We start from the raw sequence: 23833 nt of genomic DNA, 5'->3' as shown, positions 1-23833 counted from the left end.
TTTATTAGTACATATTTATTTCTGTTCTAGCCTTTATCACAGCATATTGTAATTGCCTGTATATTTGTCTATCCCAATATTTCTAAAACTATCAGTATTGAAAGACCAATTTGTTAATTGTCCAATGTGTCACAGACCATGACTTTTGTAATATTCAATAAAAACCAATTAACATAAAAACAAAATGGGGGGGAGGACATACAAAATAAAATCTTAAAAAGTTTTATTATTAAAGTCAACAAACAAAATTACATTTCACTTAATAATCAGTACAAATGCAAACATAGGAAAAAGCCAATTTTTTAAAAATACTTATTTTTATTTATTTCATAGAGGAAGGGAGGAGAGAGAGAGACAGAAACATCAATGATGAGAGAAAATCATTGATTGGCTGCCTCCTGCACGCCCCCTAATGGTGATGGAGCCTGCAACCCAGGCATGTGCCCTTGACCGGAATCAAACCAGGGACCCTTCAGTCCGCAGGCCGACGCTCTATCCACCGAACCAAACCAGTTAGGGCAGGAAAAAAACAATTATTTGAAAACCGTATCCATTTATCAAAAATACACACATAGGCCATGAGTGTAGACAAGAGCTGTGACATACGAGCGTGTGTGCTCTTTGCATGGTAACTTGATGTCGTGGTTTATTAACTGGAGCTTGGATTGATAACAGTGCCCTTCGCTGAGGATGGTGTATACCTAAACTGGTTTTACTGGCAGCCACAGGGTTTTGCCTCAGTTACTTCTACTGATTTCTCAGCAGATGTATATAGTTTTGAAGGCTGCCTACGCTGCAGAAATCATAAAGAATGGGGAAGATAATAGATATGCTTGCTGTAATACTCGCTGAGATTTTTGCTTACGGGGTGAAAATACCACTTCTTTAAATAGTTGGTCTCTTAATCTCTGGAGTGCAGATGTTGTCATTTTTCTCACACTGTGTGTTACACATTTATTGACATGTGAGGACTGTGACTCTACATGATAATTTTAGGCTCAGATGTACCGTGCCTTTGTTTTTCCGATAGTACCCTTCTTGCCAAGTATTAAAGCTTTTTTCCCCCTTGGCTGTGGTGGTGCCAGTTTTTTACTGACTGCTTCAAAAAATCATATTGCTGTAGATTCTATTGTGCTTCCCAGGACTCATTTTGTAGGCAACAGTTTGGGTTCTTTTTCTGTCTATATTAATCCATACATGTTCACATTGGATCTGTTAGGTTTCTCTATATTGCCAAAATTTCAGTGTGCACATTGACTCAGCATTTTCAACAGGAAGAAATTTTGTCTGTCATTTATTTGTCTATGAAATAGCTGCCTCACTGTAATAGGATTTGGTGTGGAATCATAGGGAATATATTACTAACCAGCCAAAAGAGATTTCCTCACAGAAAATGTTGCATTCCCTCATTAAGTTTGGCCCACAGGTCCAACCCTTCATTATGGATTCCCCAACTCATCCAGTATAGGAGGCGGCTCAGGTGGACTCGGGAATAGAAAGCACGGGGTCTACTTGCCAGTGTACTTGGACATACAGTTTGGACATTTTGACTGAAAATCCTGCATATTTGTTCTTAAGTGGCCCTTTTGCCTTTCAGAATTATGGATGGCTACTATGTGGGCTCTGTAAAGGCAAAGGGAAGATGTAATGAGCTGATGATCTCAGCTTGTGATAATAGCTGAGATAGAAGAAAATACAAAATGTCCAGCTAAGTTTAAAGCCTATAACTTGTAGAGTATAACACTGATACTCCATATTTTGTAATACTGTTGATGGAAAGTTTCATGATAGCATCCAGGATAAGACCTTAAGCAATTAAGTATTTAAATACTATACCTACGATGTTTTGTGCACAGTGTTAAGCATTCATTGTGGGAAGTACAAAGAAGTGTGATATTGTCCCTACCCTCGGGAAGCTTTAATGAAGGTATTTTTTTATTTTCTGAAACACTGTATTAGAACTGGGGCTGTGTGTGTATCCAGGCATGAACACACATTGGGATAGTTATGATATATATGCAGATAAAGTGTGAGGCAGTGTGTTATAAGTGATGAGGAGTTCAAAGAAGAGAGATTTGAAGTGATTTATTTCTATTTGAAGTGGTGAGGGACTGTTTAATATCAAAGTGGCATTTGAGTAGGGTTTGAAAGGATGGTTATAATTTTAACAGGAATCTAGTAAAGAAGCAGCTTGATAGAGTTAAAAAAAAAATTCAAAAGTTTCTAGTTCCAGATCAGCCATCCACCTAATAAATATATGAATTTAGCCAGGTTACTTAATTCCTTTGATCTTCAGCTTCCTCAAATATAATAGAAATCAGAGTAATAGTTATCACAGAGGGATGTTAGGAAGATTGAGATTCTGTAATGTGAACATGCTTTATAAACTGTAAAGGGCTGTACAAATGTTAGTAAATTTTATAGTAAATATGATATGAGCCAAAGGCATGGAATTTGCAAACAGTAAACCACATTGTCTAGAGCAGAAAATGCGTGAAGGTGCTGTGACTATTGATTCACCTGTACAGTTACTTACTTGGGGGAAATAATTAAATAGAAAAGCCTGTCATGGTTTATGTTACCCTCTTTCCCTCAAAAGATCGTTTCAGAGGCCTTTAAGATCTTCAGGTAAAACTTGTATGAGTTGCATATTTATTTTAGTTTTATTAAATTTGTATAAATATATACAGAATTAATTTTCAGGTAAACTGCTTTAATAGAGATTATAACATTGCACAGAAGGCTAATGTATCTTACAAAGCATATTTTTTAGAGAACAGTGTCTCTCATAAGAGTGCTTGGTTTCAAGAACAAGTCTGCATGTTCTTGGATAGATCCGAATTGCTCGATTGAACAACAGGGTGTGAATTATTGAAGCTACTTCCAAGGACCACTGTATCTCATGTTACAGGTGGTTTCTATAATAACTACATAAAATGATTTTTTAAAAGAAAGATAACCTTGCCCAGCCAGTGTTGCTCAGTGGTTGAGCTTCAACCCAGGAACTGATTCGATTCCAGGTCAGGGCACATGCCCAGGTTGTGGGCTCAATCCCCAGTAGAAGGCATGCAGGAGGCAGCTGATTGATGATGTTTCTCTATCATCAGTGTTTCTTTCTATCCTTCTCCCTTCTCTCTCAAAAAATCAATGAAAACATTTTTTTAAAACAAAGAAAGATAACCTTGATTGATTGGATGTCAGAGAATTGATTCATGTTCTTTGTTTTACATAAATGTTATTTTTTTAATGTGATTAAGAATATTCAGTACTCAGTAAATTTTTAAGGAAAAGAACAGAGGGTGTGCTTGGGCATAAAGGTCACTTTGAGTTGCACTGTGAATATTATGCCACTAGCTATTGTCTCATCTTGGACTCTTCATTTTTCTGGATTCTAGTGAAATATGATTGGAATTGCTTTTCTCAAGGCAAGAAACTTGGAAAACAGCATAGTATTTGAACATGAACCTTTAGTCATTATAAAAACTTTTCAAGGGGAAAAAAATTCCAAATCTGAATGTTTGGGTCATTTTATTTTGGTGAATATTTTAAATTCTCTCTTCTTTTACAGACTATCTCGCTAATCACGGCCGGTTAAATGAGTCTGAGGCCAGGCGCAAATTCTGGCAAATCCTGTCTGCTGTTGATTATTGTCACGGTCGGAAGATTGTGCACCGTGACCTCAAGGCTGAAAATCTCCTGCTGGATAACAACATGAATATCAAAATAGCAGGTAACTGGGGCACAGCTGGCTCTAATGTGATCAACTGTGAGTCCTTGTGCTGGGTGTTTGCAGAAAGAGAACTGCAGGCAGAGATTTGGAGCATTTCTACTGATGACATCAAGCTTTCTCAAGAAACAAGTGTATTCTATTCATTTCCTCAGAAATATATGCAATGAAAAGAAAGGGAAATCGGTTTGTTATGAATGTGCACAGTGGCAGGGCTATAGCTGGTGTCTCATTTGTATCTTCAATCTGATTTGTGTCCAGGTCTGTTTGTGGGGCCCTGCCAGAGGAGAGAGATGCTAGGCCTGCAGCAGCAGTGCAGGTTGCTGGGGCGGGTGGCTACAGTGAGGTTACAGACGGGGAAAATGAAAAGGGAGGGATGTAGGTTGATACAGGAGGAGCAGGTAGGCCAAGACCAGAATGTGAAGGGTCTTGAGTGCCATGAAAAAGATTTTAGAGTTTATTCTGTAGGTCATAGGGGGTCTAACCTATTGAACATTTTAGGGTGGGGATAGGGGTGAAGTGGGATTGGGATGACAGATTTGCATGTTGGAATGATGTCTCTCTCTGGCACCAGAGTAAAGACAGGTGGGACATGTGAATAAGACTGAAGACAGGAAGATAATAAGGACTCTAACGCAGTAGTCCAATCAAGAAAATGTGGGTCTGACAATAGTGTGGTGAAGGGGATCAAATGGGGTGGGGGGGGCGGAGGCAGGGGTATCTGTAATACTTTCAACAATAAAGATAAATTTAAAAAAAAAGAATGAATGAAAATGTGGGTCTGAACTAGATTGTAGGATGAGATGGAGGAAGGGCGATTTATTTTGGATAGGGTTTTGAAGAAGTTAGGGGCGTGAAGCAAAAGCTTAACAACATTGCAAACGCTAGTGTTTTGTTCTAGGATTATGAAAGAGGAACAAAGAGGCAGATGAGAGGCGCTGACCAAGAAATTCTTGGTTGACCAGCGAGGTTAGATATTCACTGGAGAAAGTTTAGGGAGAAAACAGCTCCTTGAGGTAAAAATAGAAGTTAAAAACCTCTGATTTATTCATTTAACTGGTTTATGTTTATGCCCGGTCCCATTAGTTTTTGTCCTGAGCATTTTGAGGAAGGTACATAAGTTTTATTTACTTTAACTTTATTTATTGTTACTTTAATTTTAATAATTAATTTTAAATGCCAGTGTTACATATGTTACAAGGAGGTAATGAATGGATTTTCCATTCTGTAGTCTGTGATTTTTTTTTAAATAATGGGAATACTTGAGTAAGACAAAGTGTTTGATAAGCTAAAGTTAATTTGCTATAGTCCCACTTTATATATATAAAGAATTATATGATTTGTCATTTTTGTTTTGAAAATGCAATCCACTCTATTAGTGTCTCCATAGTTTCTTATGTGTGTTCACTTCTCCCATTTGTGTTTTTCTCTTCTTCTGGCCCTTCCATTTGCTCTCTTTCATTTCACTTCTTTTTGCTGTAATACACGTCCCTGGAATTTTTGTTTACTTCTCTTTGAAAACATCTGCTGCCCTCAAATTGCCCTCTTTAGAGTTGGCTCTTGTTTTTCGAAGTCCTTACCTCTGTAGAAAGGAGGGGGAAACCCCTGCTTCACCTTTGCATTCATTTATCACCAAAACAACAAAAAATCACAAGACAATACCTCAGAGGAGCTTTGGGAGTGTTTTCAAGCAGAAAAAGTTTAGCGGTGTGAGTCATATGCTCTAGGAATTACAAAGTGCTCTGTAGAGAACTTCTCAAAAGAAAATGTTCAAGTAGAACCAAAGAAACTTGGAAACAAACATACTCACCTCTACCTGGCTATCATCTATCTATATGATCTAGGAATATTGGTAGGTAAACTCAGTATTTCTAACGTCATTATGAGGTATCTAGTTTTTTGTTTGTTTTTGTTGCTTTATTTTTTTTAATATCTAAACTTCAAGGTCTTCTAATTTTTATCTAGAATATCAGTAAAATGTCCAAGACCTAAAGTGTTCTCTCTGGTTAAACTAGTAAAATGGCTAACCTATTGAACCGTCACTATTTTCAGGTATTATGCTAGGTACTTTATCATTTAATCTTCACAGCAACCCTAGAAGCTGCATAGCTCTTGCCAGTTTTTAGGTGAGAAAGATGAAATACAAAAAGATTAAATAACTTGTCAAGGTGACTCAGATAATAAGTAGCAAACCTGGAATTCAAACCTAGGTCTCTCTGACCACAGTGTGTATTTCTTCCACTGCACCATGTTGTTGTTTCCAAGTGTTGCCAGTTATCCCTCAAGGGGTACTCACTAACTGAATTTTGAGTTCCATCACTCTGTATTTATACCTTTGGTGTCCTTGATTCCATGTCTCATAAGTATACACACACACTGTATCTAAGCACTCAAATATCTTCTTGCTCACATTTTTTTTTGTCATCTTCACTACCACTTACCACAGATTTTAGTAAATGTTTATTAAGCATCTACTTTGCTCCTGAGCTAAGTCCTATAGATGCAAATATTTCAAGACAAACCGGCAGCAATGCAATAAAACTCAACTCTGCTCTTACCTTAAGGAGTTAATCCAGAACTAGACCTTTAAGTCAATATAACACAGAGAGAAAATTGTTGTAAAGGCTAGGAGAAAGACTGACTCTGCCTTGAAGAGAGTATTAGCTAAGACTTGCTTAAGAAGAAGACATCTGTGGTGGGACAGCGAGAGTGTGTTGAAGAGGTGAGGTACGGATGCAGCTCCAAGCAGATGGATTAGCACGTGCAAAGGCAGGCAGGCCAGAAAACTCAAAGTTTGTAGGGAAACTACAGAGCAGATCTAGTGGGACATAGGTGCCCATGAGGAATGATAGGTAAGGAGCCTGGACAAGTAAGCAGAGCCAGATCATGAGGGATTCCACATGCCATCAAAGCTTAGATGTGCTCCAGTGCTATGAAAGGACTTCTCCAGGATATTTATGTTTATCCATAGATTTTATAAAGGGCTCTGCTTTCTTTAAAAATATCTTCCGATTTCAGAAGATTCTTCTTAAATTTTAAACAAATCTAACACAAGTAGGAAAGATGGGGCTCCATGGAAAAATTGCAAGAACCCAGAATAAAATATAAAATTATTCTCTCAGTCTCTGTTTATTCTACTTATGAAGATCTCTTTAATTGCTAGATGAGTTGGATAAATGAACTGTTTTAGCCATCTTATATGTTGAAATTGAAGAGAATTGCAAACCAAAACTAGATCAAACTATCCTGTATTTGTCTCTGTTTATAAAACAGAAACCGACAGTTCATTTCAATAAATACAGAAACATGGTTTTGAAATCAGCATCTACTTTATGCTCCAGTGGGCAAAGACACCAGACACTAATGAGCCATGGGTTCATCCACAGCTGTATATGCTCAGTGCCTCAATTATGAGACCTTCAGCCTTCACAAAATATGAGTGTTAGGACATTCAGAGTAAGAGGCAAAATGCGAAGAAATATTGGCTTTCATTTGTATTAATAGTTGGAGTACTCTTTTCTCCTAGCTATTTTTGCTATGATTATTTAAGCATAAAGTTGAAAATAAATAGATGAAGGGTATTTAGTTTTATTCTTTAACTTTCCTAATCTGAAATGTTAGCAATAAATAGATAAGGATAAAAATGTATGCATTACCTGAAGGAAGTTTTCACAAATATCACAGTTCAAACAAGGCTTCACATAAAGAAATGTGGAGTTGGTATCAGGCAGTTCAGGTGCAAATTCTGGCTTTGTGACCTTGGGCTGATTATTTAACCTCTTGGAGTCTAGGTTTCCATATCTGTTAGGCAGAGATTACTCTGTTCCTTGGGAACATTGTAGGGATTAGGGATAACGTTAGAGACAGTGAGGGTAGTAGATAATAATATGGGCGCCAGAGCCAGGCTGCCTGGTTTTGAATCCTGGCTCTGCCACTTACCAGCTGCATGACCTTGAACACATTACCTAACTTCTCTGTCCTCAGTTTTCTTAACTGTAAAGAGGGAATGATAGAAGTTTGTATCTCCTAGTGGTTACTGGTTAATATTTGTAAAATGCTTAGAACAGTACCTGGTACATAGTACTATTTTAGTGTTCGTTAAATAAATTGTTGTTGACACCATGTAACACTCAGTTAAAGGAAGCTGGTATTTGTATTTAATGTGTAATTGATTCCATATGAAAACAAATCCTGAAATTTTTTATAGCTATATAAACCCCCACACTATATGTGGGGTTTTTTTTTTATTACCAAGTCCTTAAAGCCTTATTAAATACAAATCCTCAGAGGAATAAAGAAAGTTTACCATTTATATTCTAAATTATCTCTGCTTGATGCAAATTAATTTTTTTTCCTGAGGGACCTTCAGTATAATTAGTAACGTGTAATGAGACTCATTAATCTGACCTGTGCATCACAAGTCCCTTGTCTTTAGCCGAAGGCCAGTGCTTCCTTTAGGAGGTGACCCAGGGTTTCTGAGTGGCCGCTATCTCCCATTACTGCTTCTAACAATCTTCCTGCTTGCTAGAACACCTTGAGACAAGGTTTTTGTATATAAAATTCCAGTTTTGTGCCCTGGAACCAAAAAAGAATGGGGGAGCCTGAGGCATATTTCATTGGTAAAATATTTATTAGAAGTCTTCATTTATTCTTCTCCTGCCACTAGCATTAGGTCAAATGTAAAACAGCTTTGCCTCAGCAAGCCCAATGAGACCTTATCTTTATTCTTCAAGCCTACTTAGCCCTAGCAGCACATTAAGCCTGGAATATGGAAGAGAGCTCGCAGGGTTTGTTTCATATTGCTTTGTTTTCCCACCTCCACCTCCCCACTCCATTTTGGACTAAGGAATTGATTTGCTTCTTATTTCACTGAACTCTCTCATTGGACAAATAGCTGTCTTGCCCTGGTCAGCAAGATGGCATTCCATCTCAGCTGTGCTGATTGTATTTGTGCCCTTCGGTCAGGCAGGGAGGGAGTGACTGATGTTTGGAAGTCAACTATGCAGCTGGCCTTTTCTTGCTGGTGGGCAATAAAGTGTGCGTTGACGTCAGTTTTGGCTGATGGCTATTCAGTTTGTGCAATGGGTCAGCGTCATCTCTACCTTAGGGATGAAGGTACCTACCTTTCATTGGTCAGCTTTCTTTTCCTCATAATTGTCTTCTTCACTCCTATTATAATAGTTACAAAAGAGGTGTAACTCTTCAGTGAGTCTACATATCTGAATTCTACTGATAATTTTAGAAACCAGGATAAACTTAACCCTAAAGCCATGTGCTGCTCTGGAGGAGGGTTTTTTTAAATTCTAAATTAGAGATTTTAACACCCTGCTGGAGTTTTGCCTTGGTTGTGTTCATTCCTAGAAATTGTTTACCTTTTCTTAGCTTTAAAGACTGATGTTCAATATTTCGTTTGCTTTTTTCTTTTTGTAAAAAATGACTTAAATAGTTTACCTAATGACATCTCCTACTTGGTCTTTCTGTCATTTAATTAAAAATCCTGAAGTATTTCGTAATTATAATCATTTTGCAACAATAAACAGTCTGCTGTTGAGCATCGTCCATATTTTTTCCACAGCTTCTGTTTTATCTCTACTTCCTGGCACTGAAAGGGTGGCCTAGGGGCCAGCGCATGAGCATCGCTTTGGAGCTTGTTAGAAAGGCAGAATTTCAAGCCCAAACCTAGACCTACTGAATTAGAATCTGCGTTTTAGCAGGTTCCCCAGATGGTTTGTATGCATGCTAATGTTTGATTTACTTCACTCCCACAGACACCACAGAATTCTCTAATGTACTTGGTCCTCATCAGATAGTAAGCATCAGGAACAGAAAATAATAATAGCAGTTCTAGTACTGTTTTCAAATATATTCATGTTCTGTTACTGATTAGTTAGATAAGAGATACCTAGAGGATTCAGCTTTCAAGGCCAAATAAATTTACATGAGAGCCAGTCAACAGTAATTTATCTTTTCTGTGGTTAAATACTCTACCCCAAACTCTCTCTTTTATAAACATTTTAGGTCACACAGAAACCAGGTAAGAGAATATGCTAATATAAGGAAATCTCAAAATTATCATTAGAGTAAAACCTTGGAGTACATGCGTTAGGGTCATAGGGACAGGAGCATGGATCATCTTCACGTGAAAAGGACAAGATAGGTATGTTAACACCTCATGCAGTCTTAAAATGAAGATAGAGTCCTAAAACGAATGTTGGTATAGATTTCTAACATTTACTTTGTGTACATCTTAATTATTCCCATTCACTTGTCAAGGTCTGCTGGCAGAGGGATAAATTAGGAAATCTCTCTGTCTGATGTGAAATTGGATTAAACTTCTCTGACTCGTGGTATTCTTGGAATATCTGTGATATAGTGAAAAAGGACCCGTGGCTTGGAATTCAAAGGACCTGTAGATACTTGGGCAAGTCAACTAACCACTTTGAGCTTCAGTTCCCTCCTTTGTAACGTAAGGGTGATGATACTTACCAGCACTTCACAGGGCCGTCATCATGATTAGGTGAGAGAACAAATGCAGAAATATCAAGTGTGTAATGCTTAACCCAAAGTATGCATGACATAAAGTTTTTGGATTTTATTAGTCAGTGTTGAAGGACTAGTTGTCATTTTGTTTTTAAAACTTCTTATGATCTTATATTGAACTTTCCTAAAATTGAGAAGCTAAGATATTTTTTTAGGAAGATTTGTCTTTTTCCTGCTATGTTTCAAATGTTGAAAATCATGGTTCATCTGACAAATTCAAGGTATGTTATGAGGGAGAGTACAATTACTCTTACCCAAATGACAAATTTCTGAAGAGGAAAGAAACTTCTTTATGTCACCAAAGCCAACCCGACATGGGACCCCTAAGCATTCCATGACCTGCAGGTTCTTGACTTTGTGCAAGAAAGAAGTCAAGATCGTAGTTGGAGTGAAAGGGAAAGCAAGTTTTATGTAGGTTAAGGGAAAGAGGCCAGGATGTGGGTTCCTGGAGTCAGGGTCAGAGGGTAAGCCCGAAAGGAGCCGCCACGGCCTGTAAGTCTCCCAGGCGCTGCTCTAAAAGAAGCCAAAGAACACAGGGAGGCGAGCAAACTCGCCAGTGAGGGGCAAGTGTGATCAGTCAGTTCTTGGGATTTTGTGTGTTTATAAGCATGGGTTGTTCCTGAACTTTGTGGAGTCAAATTCTGTGCCTGCCTTCTGGTTGGGAGGGAGGTCTTGTTCCTAAAATGGTCGTTCTTTTTTTTATTATTATTGTTTAAAGTGTTACAGATAGTAGTACATATGTCTCCTTTTTTTTCCCTTGGCATTGACCTTCCCCCGGCCTCCCCAACGCCCCCTTCCCGCCCCCTGCACATGCCCTCACCCCACCCCCCAGTGTTTTGTATCCATTGGTTATGCTTAAATGCATGCATACAAGTCCTTCAGTTCTTGAAATGCTCTGGCATTTTTCACCCTTGGTGCCCCCTCCTACTTGTGGTGTCAATTTTCATTATAATGATGGTATAACGAGCTTAGGGGTCAGTTTCCAGTGAATTTTTCCTCCATCTTGGATTGATCTGGTGTTAGCTAGTTCTTGTTGACTTTTGTCACCACCTCAGTGATTTCCTGCCATAAACTGTCTCACTTTGATCATGCATGGACGTGGGGGCTCTGGTGAGAGGCCCTAGCAGTTTATCGGGCTTGCAGTGTCTGTTCCTACTTCCTCATTCCACTTGTTGGGAGCTTCCCCTAACCTCTTTCTATCCTGCCTCACTTACACCTTCAAAATGTTTTCAGAGTTGCTCAATTATGTATGAATAAAAATAGTATCAAAATAATTCTAGGCTGAACCCAAGTATTTATTATGAATTAGCACTCATACATATACTTCCTAACTGTCTGCTGACAGGACTTAGAAGCAGTAACATCCCAGTTGTAATGAGCTCCTCTAGGTCCTAGTCTTGGTTTCTAAATGTAATTCCTCTGTAAAGGGAACCAGGTCCCCTCTGGAAAAGTGGTTGATTTCAAGGCTTGGGTAGGGAAAATATAAGATGAGCCTGGAACATCTTCTGTTGCCAAAAAATATGGAAATACTTAAAATGAAATTTTTATTTTAAAATATATTTTATTGATTTTTTACAAAGAGGAAGGGAGAGGGATAGAGAGTTAGAAACATTGATGAGAGAGAAACATCCATCAGCTGCCTCCTGCACACCCCCTACTGGGGATGTGTCCACAACCAAGGTACATGCCCTTGACCAGAATCGAACCTGGGACCCTTCAGTCCGCAGGCCGACACTCTATCCACTGAGCCACACCGGTCAGGGCTAAAATGAAATTTTTAAAAGACATGACATGTTGAAAGGAGCCAACCTGAGTTAGCTCCTAATGGCCAAAGCATCAAAATAAATAACAGTATAACAATAGCATGGACTTGCAACCCAAACAATAAAATAAATATTCATGGCAAAGCGAATTCAACATTATATGGCATACAATTTATGACGGAGAAACAGGAAACAACGCCTGAGGGACATAGCGGCCATCGTGTTAGGAATTAACTTACAGATCAGAGCACTGCAGAAGAAATTAAACTAGAAGAATGTTTCCTTTCCAGCAGGCCAGGCTGGATCTGGGTCTAGCATAAAGAGGAATAATGCTCAAGTGATTGTTTTCTTAATGCTTTCCAAAATTCAGATGAAAATGTACTGTCTTTTATTATCCTCTGTTGTAGTTAGAATCTCTTCTATGTTTTCACAGTGGTTGATCCATGTATGCACTCAAATGTTTAATGAAAGAATGCAGTGAATTTGGTTGGTAGGATGACACATTAATGCATTGCATTTGAATAAATGGCGATAAGAAACAAATCCTGCATAGCTGTGCCATTTTCGTGTCTCATCCCTCTTGCTCATCCTTCATTTTACTGTATGTGCTTCAAGGCAGAAAGCTGCAGACTGAGTGAAGCAAGTCATCCAGATTCCTGTGAAGAAATAAAAAAAGCTTTTCTTTTTAAATGCCTTTTCATTGCCACTTCTTAAACCTGACCATTATTAATTTGCTCAAAAATAGTTACAAATCACTGTGCCAGGAAGGACACAAAGGTGGCAGTTAACAGTGAGGGCTTTGTTTCCATTCCAGTCCTACAACTTAGTATAAACTCTAGCAAAGTCCCTAACTTTCTACCCTCACTTTCTCTTAATAATCCTATAAGGATACCAAAGAGGGTTATTAATAAGAAATCATCTTCAGAGGGCCTAGAGAAGTTTCTGACACATAGTAAGTACTTCCAAGAGAGATGACAGTATATTCATCAGCAAACCCTCATTGAACGGCTGCTCTCTATAGAGAGCATGTGCTAAGTGCTGGGAGTTCAGACATATATCATTCCCCTCTCTACTCTCAAGGAGTTTAGTCTGTTGGAGGAGGCAGATAAGTAAAGCAAGAAGAGGAAGAATTACTATTCTTCTATTCTTTTGAGTAACTCATGCATTATATATTATCTATTTATAAGTAGTGACATAATATACAATAAGTTGCTCACAGAGACTTTATGAAGTGTAGGTATTATCCCCATTTTGCAAATGATGAACCAAGGCTCTGTTCGAGAAGTTAAGTAATTTATCCAAGATCACACAGCTAAGTGAAAACCCAGGATTTGATTCCAAATCTGCCTGACTCTACAGTTTTCCTTCACTGGTGTATTAGATGATTGATTACAAATACAATGTGTATAAGTGCTTTGACAAGCTTATAGAAAACATCTGCATATATGCCATTAATAATAGCCTTCATAAACCTCATTGTCTTTTGGTGTTTTATTGTTTCTACAGGCTCAAGTTTCAATTTTCTTTAGTTACTTACAGGAGATAGAAGTACACATCTGCTTGGTACCACTCCTCACAAGTTAACAAGACACTTCTGTGTCCTAGACATGTAAAGCCAAGGTTGAGCCTGGAATGCCACAAGCACGTGACGCTTTCCTTGTCCTCGCCTCTTCATGCCTAGGAAATGTACAGTGAGCAAGCTCAGGCAATAAAAAGGGCAGGCTGCTTCCTGCCCAGCCCCTGCCCAGTCACCCCTGAGTTCATTCCACCAGAGTCCAGGGAAGTTCAGAATGAAGGAGTTCTGGAATGGCTTTTTGAGATGTTAAAACTTTACAATGCTGCTTGGAGTGTATCCTCAACTACGTGTGCTAAAACTCATCCTGTGATTATGGTTTGAAGCACAGCAATTATCGGACCTATTTCAGGATCTCCAAACACTCATGCAGAGCTCCGTGTGCTTTTCTCTGTGCGTGAAATTAACATTTTCCTCTTTAAATGTTATTTGAACATATAGTTCTTGACTCATTTGAGAATATAGGTTTTCTAGAGAATTAGAAGTGTATCAATATGTTGTGTGGTGAGTCGTTAGTCTTAGAGGTGGTATTGAGAAAATAAGACCTTTCTCACAGTCTTTTTGGAAAACAGAGTATAGGACTGAACCTGAGAAGGAAGAAGTTCTCATTGTCTCGTACTCCTGGGTGCCAAGGACAGACCACAGTGTTGCTCCCCAGGTGTAGACTGTGCCTGAGGCTCTCCCCCGTGCACCCTTTTCTCTTCTGAACCCTTGAGCTCCACTATACTTTTCCTACCTTTCTTGTGTGTTTTCTCAGGACCTTTTTCTCTGAAAGGCGATAGTTGGTAATGATGCTCCACACAAGGAGAAGGGAGCTCGTTTCACATAGGCTCCAGGCATTTTATACTCTTAATCTGGCTTAATCCTCGCAGCATCCTATCTTGGCAGGTGGGTATCCCCACATTTATAGATACAGAAACTATGGTTCAGGGAAGTTAAATTACTTTCCTAGAGGACTTGAAGCTAGAAAATGGCAAAATGGGAGGCCAGCTCTAGTTCTCCCTAACTTCCTAGTTTGTACTCTGCCATGAAGCTGTAATGTTGGAGATTGTGACTGTTGTTACTGTCACTGCTGCTTGCCACCAGCTTTACATCAACTAGCTGAGAGAATGCTTCCACGTAAGGTACAAACTCAAGGTGTGAAGATTGTGAGTTTATATTATCATTGGATTCCCACAACAACCTGCTGACTATGTATATTTATTATTTCAGCTTTACAGATGGGGAAACTACGGCTCACAAAGACTGATCCAAAGTCACACAGCGAGTCAGTCTGGCACTAGAGACTTGATCCAGTCCCCTGGGGCCGCTCACTGTCCATTAGTGCTATGCAGAGCCAGTACCTGTCACTAGGGCAGTGTTCTTCAGTCAGGCTGTAACAGAACAGTGGGGCTATACCTGACAAAATAATAGGAACTTGTTTCCTCAGTAAAAACATGAGACTATGTGAAGGGTGAGCAGAAGGGCACAAGCTTGTGTTTATACCAGAGCTCACTGAATTCTGCTGTAATTTTCATGCATATTGAAGGCATGTGAGTATAGTATTTCCAGAGTGCATGCTGTATATCGAAGATGTAGATTCAGTATGAGTAATTGGGGAAGACCATTAGCTGTTTCAAAGTATAACGCCACTGCATTCCACAAATGAGTAAGTACTGATGATAGGTGGCCTGTGACTGGGCCATGTAGCCATCACATGTTAATTAGCTCTTCAGGTAGGTATCTGCTTATATCAAGATGCATGGGCCAGCACTTAGAGAGTTGTTACTTAGGAAACACTGTACTCAGTTGCCTTAAAAGGTTATACATTTTGCTGCCCTGGGATAATGACTGTAAACAGCCATTCACTTGGTTGTGTTTAGGTAAATCTCTTAGAGTTTTACTCATTTAGTTCCTTTCTTATAGACCATATAAGACAGCTAACTCTTAAATCATGGAGTAATTAAAATTCTGAGATTATCAAATTCAGTTTGGTTGTCCACACCAATGGATTTTCTTTGAGCCTTAAAAATACAGTATTAAAGTATTTTTTCTAATCTCTTATTATCTTTGAGAAGAAAACTTGATTCATTTATACATTCATTCAAGAAATATTTTTTGAATGCTGAATATATGCTGAGTGCTAGGAAAATGGGATAGATGTCATCCCATTCCTCACAAAGTAAATAGCAGTGATAACATTAATATAGCATATAAAATTTGTTACAGAGAAATTCAGTATAGTTTGAGACCATAGATGAAAGTAACATTTATTTCCATTCCAACAGATTTCGGTTTTGGAAATTTCTTTAAAAGTGGTGAACTGCTGGCAACTTGGTGTGGCAGCCCCCCTTATGCAGCCCCAGAAGTCTTTGAAGGGCAGCAGTATGAAGGACCACAGCTGGATATTTGGGTATTTCTTTGCTTTGCTGTGTTGTGTTAAATGCATCTATAAGGATAATACTTGGTACTTTGGCTCATCTTTAAAGCTCTTGTATCTGACACATAGGCAGTAGTTCACACTTCCCTTACCCATTGGACTATAATTAGTTGAGCATCTTGAATTGGATTCTAGGGAAGAATTTCTAAGGACAGATGTTCTCATTCTAACATCAGCAGTAATTTAAAGTTAAGTAGAAATTAAATGATTAACATATTTTGATATTTATTATAGGATACTTTATTGTAATGATTAGCATTTCAGACTTTTTCTCAAATTCAAGAAAATAGTACATTCAAACAAATTTTTTTTAGTCCATAGGATATTAAGGGATATTTTGGGAAACAAAGAGTGTTTGAAGTCCTCGGTATGAAAATGACCCCGTTGTTTTCTTCCCCTAGAGCATGGGAGTTGTTCTTTATGTCCTTGTCTGTGGAGCTCTGCCTTTTGATGGACCCACTCTTCCTATTTTGAGGCAAAGGGTTTTGGAAGGAAGATTCCGGATTCCATATTTCATGTCAGAAGGTAACAACCTGTTCATCTTACTAATTGGGCACTTCGGAGACTGCGCTCCTAATGAAACGCGTAGGCAAAGCCTCCCTTTTTCCGAGAGTTTGGGTGCTAAATGAAGTGACTGAGTTACTTTAAAAGCCATAGAAATAAGCAGCTCTCTCCGTGTAGGTGAGGAAAGTTCCAGCCTTCCTAACTGAAAACAACAAGTTTCCCAGATTAAAAACACAAGTCTCCCCATTTACTCTCCGTCTATAAATGTCCCGCATTTATTTTACCCTTAGAGAAGTTCTTTGTAGATACAGATTCACAACCATTTTACTCTAAGTTTGAAATGGATTTTCTCATATCTTTTGGCAGGAAGTTGCAAAATTAAAATGTTTAAATTAAATTTGAAAACCAACTGGCAAAACTATTGAATTAAGATGAAATGCTGTAATCCCAACCAGTTTTATGTTGGACTAGAGGCCCCGTAGACGAAATTCGTGCACATAGGCAGCAGTTAGGTTTACTCCTTAGATTAGTTTTTAGTTATCACCCTTAATGCTTTTGTTCCTAGAAACAGTAGAAATGATGCTTCAGTAGTTAAGAGTGTAGACTTTAGCACCAGACTGCCTGGTTTCAATCCTAAATTCACTCATATCTCCTCTCTGTGCTTCCATTTCTTCAATTTATAAAATGGAAAAAACCATAGTTCCTAAGAGAGCTGTTGTGAGGATTAATTAATCTGTATAAAGCACTTAGCAGAATTCCTGGCACCTACCAAGTGATCCAAGCTTATGTGGGATGGTAAAGAGCATGATTTCAGCTCAGGAAATAAGCTGGTGCCCAGACTTGCAGCAGTACAGTTTTCTTAGTGTAATCAGGAGTAAGTAATATTTCACATACATTTGTCTCAGTTGCACTGATGAGGAGAAAGCAACAGTCCACAGGCTAGCTCTTGCCTCACAGAGTCTTAGACATAACTGAGGATCATTTATTATTTGCTTATTTTAGGAAGAAGGCTTGTTTTTTCCTCTAGTGGAAATCTAAGTCTGTGTCTAGATATTTTCAGTTGATAAAGCAGTTCATTTAGCACAAAATTGGATAGGCCTGCGGCCTCTTGTTTTTCTTAAGTATTCATTCACAGTGATGGTTAATTTTGTGTGTCAATATTCACTCTAAGTACTTGACAAATATAAGTAACCTTTATGTATTTATTTATTCATTTGACCTTCTGCTTTCCAGTAGGCACTGTGGAGGACACAAAGATTACTGCCATTGTACAAAGTCACATGAATAAAGCAAACACCCTGAAGTGCAAGGCGATTGACGTGACTTTTGTACCATTGTGTTTTCCATAGATTGTGAGCACCTTATTCGAAGGATGTTGGTCCTAGACCCGTCCAAAAGGCTAACCATAGCTCAAATCAAGGAGCATAAATGGATGCTCATAGAAGTTCCTGTACAGAGACCTGTTCTCTATCCACAAGGCCAAGAAAATGAGCCATCCATTGGGGAGTTTAATGAACAGGTTCTGCGACTGATGCACAGCCTTGGAATAGATCAGCAGAAAACCATTGAGGTAAAGTGATCAGAGATTTGACTGAAAAAATTTTAGGATTCTGTTGTACTCAGTAACTTGTAATTTCATGCTCATACCTATCAGCCTAGTCATTTAGCATGGCCATCCCCAGCACCTAGACATACTGTTCAATATTCCCTGAAGATTAATCAGACGTTTGTGTGTGTTTTTTTTGCTTTTACTCAACGTATAAATTCCTACCTTTGCCCCATCTGCCAAAAAACTCAAGAGGAATGGTATATACACTGAGTGGCCAGATTATTATGACCACCTGACGTTTGTAGGCAAATTAGCTATAATTTCCCGCTGAAATTGCTAGAGGGCCAGATCATTATAAATGTTTGAATAGCACAACATCCCTAAGTATTGTTACTGATCAACTTCATCCTATCATGTTGATGGTGTATCCCAATGGAGACAGCTTCTTCCAACAAGACAGTGCGCCATGCCTCGGTGCTCATATTGTGCAGGAGTGGTTTCAAGAACATGAGGGAGACTTTACCTTGCTTAGGTGGCCCCCACAATCACCAGATCTCAATCCAATTGAGCATTTGTGGGATGAAGTTAAAAGAGCCATCAGGCAGCTGGTTCCACAACCATCAAATCTCACAGAACTGGACAGTGCTATTCATCAGGCATGGTGTCAGATTCCTCGCATCACCTTTCAATATCTCATGAAGTCAGTGCCAAGAAGAGTCGCCACAGTATTGAAGGCAAAAGGTGTCCCAACGAAGTACTGATGGGGTGGTCATAATAATCTGGCAGGTCATAATAATCTGGCCACTCAGTGTATATAGGACTGAGAAAAAGACAAAGACAGAAGCTTAATAAATACAAAGTAGCAAGTTTCTTCTAAGATGAACCATAACGTTTCACATAGGTAATAAACTAGTTTATATGGAACATAAATGTGCAGCTATGGAACAAGGCTGAGGGCTGAGCAGAAAACAAGAATGGTAGGCATCAGATTTAGGAAAGCCAACTGTATTTAGCTTGTGAACTGGAGAAACTGAGACGACAAAAACAGGTAGATTCCTGATATGGAAGTACGAGAAGGTTTGAACCTAGAAAATTTCTCGTCACTTTCATTTCTTTTTTTCCTTAATAGCATGTTCATAAGATATACATATTCTTAATACCTACACGACAGTAAAAAAACAAACAAACAGAAAACAGTACTTTTAAGGAGGGACCATAACAAAAAATATTAAATGCTTCCTTGTGAATATTAAGTGCTCTGAACTGTACTGCCTTTCCCTTCAGTGTAGCCATAAGTGAAACCAGACTGGCTTTCCTGCTTTGCTTGTCATGCACTCTGATGTTTTCCTGTACTTGTCCATGAAGTAGGTACAGAGTGGCAGCTGTGAGCACAGTTCCACTGGTCTGGGATTTGTGCTGAGTACTCTGCCCTCTGAGGTGTACTGCACGGCGCCCATGCAGACTGTCAGGTGGAATTGGAAGTGAAAGGAGCAGTTGTTTCTCTGTTTCCTTAGTACGCTGGGAAATCTGGCGGACAAGGGATGTGAAAAATTGGGAAGCAACTTTATATTCAAGGTTTCAAGAGGGCTGGATTGCAAAAGCAAGAGGAAAAAATTACCTAGGAACGGAGACACAGAGTCTCTCAATATAGCATCCAAATGTCATTTTCCAGCCTAAAATAATCACCAGAAAGTTCCCCAAAGACTTTAATCAGTCACTTCGGAGTTTGCAGTGGCTTGTACTTGTGTAGAAGCTATAGATTTAGAGCCTCTGGGCTCAGGTTGCTAACCGACCTTACGCCATAGTTACAGCTATGAGATGGGACCACATGATAGCATTGGGGAATGTCTGCATGAGACAGTGATGGCATTTTCTCTGAATGCAGAAAAATAAATGGATCCTGTTAATATCAAAGGGCCTGTCATTTAAAGGTATCACCCTGTATATAATTAAAGCTAGAAACTTGAAACGATCTGTCTTTTATTCTAAACCCTGGAACAGCTTTTATTTTGAGGCATACTTTGTTACTCTGTTTGTAAGAAAGAAAACATTATTTCTTCCATCTTTTTTTAGACAGGTATAGATCATTGGATTGATTTTTATGGCTCTTGGCCTTCAGCACTTGTTTTCTCTTTCAGTCTTTGCAGAACAAGAGCTACAATCACTTCGCTGCCATTTATTACTTGTTGGTGGAGCGCTTGAAATCACATAGGAGCAGTTTTCCTGTGGAGCAGAGGCTCGATGCCCGCCAGCGGCGGCCCAGCACCATTGCTGAACAAACAGTTGCCAAGGTAACACCCCATTAGCCAATAGTCTTATCTGTGCATGTGCCTGTTCACATGGTTGACACATTGTTCATCTTGTATTACAAAGGGTTAGGATTTCATCCTCTGTGCTCTGTTTTTCTGTAAAGTTTCTGCCTGTCATTTACTAGATTCTCAAATGTTTTAGCACCTTCCTTTTTTTTTTTTTCAGTTACAGTTGACATACATATTATATTAGTTTCAGGTGTAAAACCCATGATTAAGCATTTATATAATTTAGGAAATGATCACCCCAATAAATCTAGTACCCATCTGACACCATAAAAGGTATTATAATATTGACTATATTCCCTATGCTGTACTTTACATACCTATGACTATTGTATAACTACAATTTGTACTTCTGACTCCACCTTTTTTTCACCCATCCTCCCAACCCCCTTCCATCTGGCAACCATCCAAATGTTCTCTATCTGTGAGTCTGTTTCTAGTCTGCTTGTTTATTTTGGCTTTTTTAGATTCAACATACAAGTGAAATAATATGGCATTTGTCTTTGTCTGACATAATACCCTCTAGGTTCATGCATGGTGTTGTAGATGGCAAGATTTTATTCTTTTGTTTGCAGTTTACATTTAATATTATTTTGTATTAGTTTCAGATATACAGCATAGTGGATAGACAATCATATACTTTACAAAGTGCTCCCCCCCCCCCCCAATATTTCCAGTACCCATATGGCACCATACATAGTTGTTACAATATTATTGACTGTACTAGAGGCCTGGTGCACAAAAATTTGTGCACTTCGGGGGGGGGGGGTCCCTCAGCCCGGCCTGTGCCCCCTCGCAGTCTGGGACCCCTCAGGAGATGACCACCTGCTGGTTTAGGCCTGCTCCTCAGGGGGATTGGGCCTAAGCTGGCAATCAGACATCCCTCTGGCAGCCCGGCAGCCCTCAGGGGATGTACACTTGCCAGCAGAGAGCAGACCTAAGCTGCAGTCGGTCATCCTTAGCGCTGCTGAGGAGGCAGGAGAGGCTCCCACCACCACCGCTGGCAGCCATCAGCCTGGCTTGTGGCTGAGCAGAGCTCCTCCATGTGGGAGCTCACTGACCACCAGAGGGCAGCTCCTGCATTGAACGTCTGCCCCCTGGTGGTCAGTGTGTGTCATAGTGACCAGTCATTCCCAGTCTTTCTGCTGTTAGGGTCAGTTTGCATATTACCCTTTTACTATATAGGATAGAGGCCTGGTGCATGGGTAGGGGCCAGCTGGTTTGCCCTGAAGGGTGTCCCGGATCAGGGTGGGGGTCCCACTTGGGTGCCTGGCCAGCCTGGGTGAGGGCCTGATGGCTGTTTGCAGCTGGTCACACCCCCTTCAAGGTGGGGGTCCCCACTGGGGTGCCTGGCCAGCCTGGATGAGGGGCTGATGGCTGTTTTCAGGCTGGCCAAGCCGGCAACTGAAGCTCCCAGCCTCTCCTTTTTTTCTTTTCTTTTTTTATTCTGGGATTTATTTACCTTCTATAATTGAAACTTTGTTGCCGCTCCAGCTCCGAGGCCACAGCCTTCTGAAAGCAGGTATCTGGGGTTTGTTTAGCTTCTATAATTGCAACTTTGCTGCTTAGAGTGGAGCTCAGAACCCAGCCGCAGCAGGGAGGAAGCTTGGCTTCCTCCATCACTGGAGCAAGCAAGCCTCCTGCTCGCTTCAGCTGTGTGACTGCCGGCCGCCATCTTGGTTGGGTTAATTTGCATATCCTGCTGATTAGCCAATGAGAAGCGTAGCGGAGGTATGGTCAGTTACCATGTTTGTCTATTATTAGATTAGATTCCCTATGCTGGACTTCACATCCTGTGATTTTATTTTAACAACCAATTTAACTTTTTTTATTGATTTTTAGAGAGAGAGCAATGGAGAGGTGGAGAGAGAGAGAAACATCAATGTGAGAGTGAAACATCATTTTGCTGCCTCCTGCAAACCCCCTACTGGGGATCGAGCCCACAACCTTGGCATGTTCTCTGAATGGGAATTGAACCAGCAATCTTTCAGTGCACAGGAGGATTCGCAACCAACTGAACCATAGTGGCCAGGACACCAATTTGTACTTTTTAATCCCTTCATCTTTTTTCATCCAATCCCTCTCCCCTCTGTGAACCATTAGTCTGTTTTCTGTTGTCTGTCTATGAGTCTGTTTCAATTTTGTTTGTTTTGTTCTTTACATTCCACATATAAGTGAAATCATATGTTAATTGTCTTTCACTGACTGACTTATTTCACTCAGCATAATATTCTCCAGGTCCATCCATGCCTTCTCAAATGGTAAGATTTTTTTGTGGCCGAGTAATATTCCATTATATATATATGTACCACCACTTTTTTATCTACTCTATTGATGGGCACTTATGTTACTTCCATAGTTTGGCTATTGCAAATAACACTGCAATGAACATAGGGATAGATATATTCTTTTGAAGTAGTGCTTTGGGTTTCTTGGGATATATACCCAGAAGTGGAATCATTGGGTCATAAGGCAATTCCATTTTTTTATTTTTTGAGTAACCTCCATACTGTTTTCCATAGTGGCTGCACCAATCTGCAGTCCCACAAACAGTGCACTAGAGTTACCTTTTCCCCTATCCTCACCAACACTTGTTTATTGATTTATTGATGATAGCCATTCTGACAGGTATGAGGTGATATCACATTGTGGTTTTAATTTGCATCACTCTGATATTAGTGATGTTGAGCATCTCTTCATATGTCTGTTGGTTATCTGTGTGTCCTCTTTGGAGCAGTGTCTGTTCAGGACCTCTGCCAATTTTTAAATTGGATTCTTTGTTGTTGTTTTTGGTGTTGAGTTGAATGAGTTCTTTATGAATTTGGATATTAACCCCTTATCAGATGTATCATTGGTGAATATATTCTCCCATTCAGTGGGTTGTCTTTTCATTTTGTTGATGGTTTCCTTTACTGTGCAAAATCTTTTTAGTTTGATGTACTCCCATTTGTGTGTGTGTGTGTGTGTGTGTGTGTGTGTGTGTGTGTTTCCCTTTTCCAAGAAGATATATCAGGGGGAAAAAATATTGCTAAGAGAGATTCAGAGATTTACTGCCTAGGTTTTCTTTTAGTTTTATGGTTTTGAGTCTTACATTTAAGTCTTTAATTCATTTTGAGTTTATTCTTGAATATGGTGTAAGAAGGTGGTCTAGTTCCATGTATCGTTCAACTTTCCCAACATAATTTATTGAAAAGACTGTTTTTACTCTCTCCTGTGTTCTTGCCTCCTTTGTCAAATATTAATTGGCCATATAGACATGGATTTATTTCTGCGTACTCTATACTGTTCCAGTGATCTAAATGTCTGTTATTATGCCACTACTATGCTTTTTTATTATCATTGCCTTTTAGTATAGCATGATAATTACAACTTTGTTCTTCTTTCTCAAGATTGCTGTGTCTGTTCGAGGCCTTTTGTGGTTCCATATAAACTTTTGGAATATT

General features: G+C 39.3%; 1 protein-coding gene across 1 annotated transcript in view; it reads left to right on the top strand.

The window, feature by feature from the left end:
* The window catches only part of SIK2 (salt inducible kinase 2), a 128220-nt gene that overhangs the window by 76564 nt on the left and 27823 nt on the right, over positions 1 to 23833 (top strand). The window contains exons 4-8 of the mRNA XM_070426072.1: positions 3569 to 3730; positions 15871 to 15995; positions 16424 to 16547; positions 17876 to 18096; positions 20214 to 20366. Coding sequence (XP_070282173.1) covers positions 3569 to 3730; positions 15871 to 15995; positions 16424 to 16547; positions 17876 to 18096; positions 20214 to 20366 — 785 coding nt within the window. The remainder of the gene's footprint in view (positions 1 to 3568; positions 3731 to 15870; positions 15996 to 16423; positions 16548 to 17875; positions 18097 to 20213; positions 20367 to 23833) is intronic.

This window comes from Myotis yumanensis, unplaced genomic scaffold (assembly GCF_028538775.1).
Source record: "Myotis yumanensis isolate MYYU_CA2020_CCGP unplaced genomic scaffold, mMyoYum1.0.hap1 SCAF_10, whole genome shotgun sequence".
NCBI classification, from domain to species: Eukaryota; Metazoa; Chordata; class Mammalia; order Chiroptera; family Vespertilionidae; genus Myotis; species Myotis yumanensis.
This window is presented reverse-complemented; position numbering and strand designations above follow the sequence as displayed.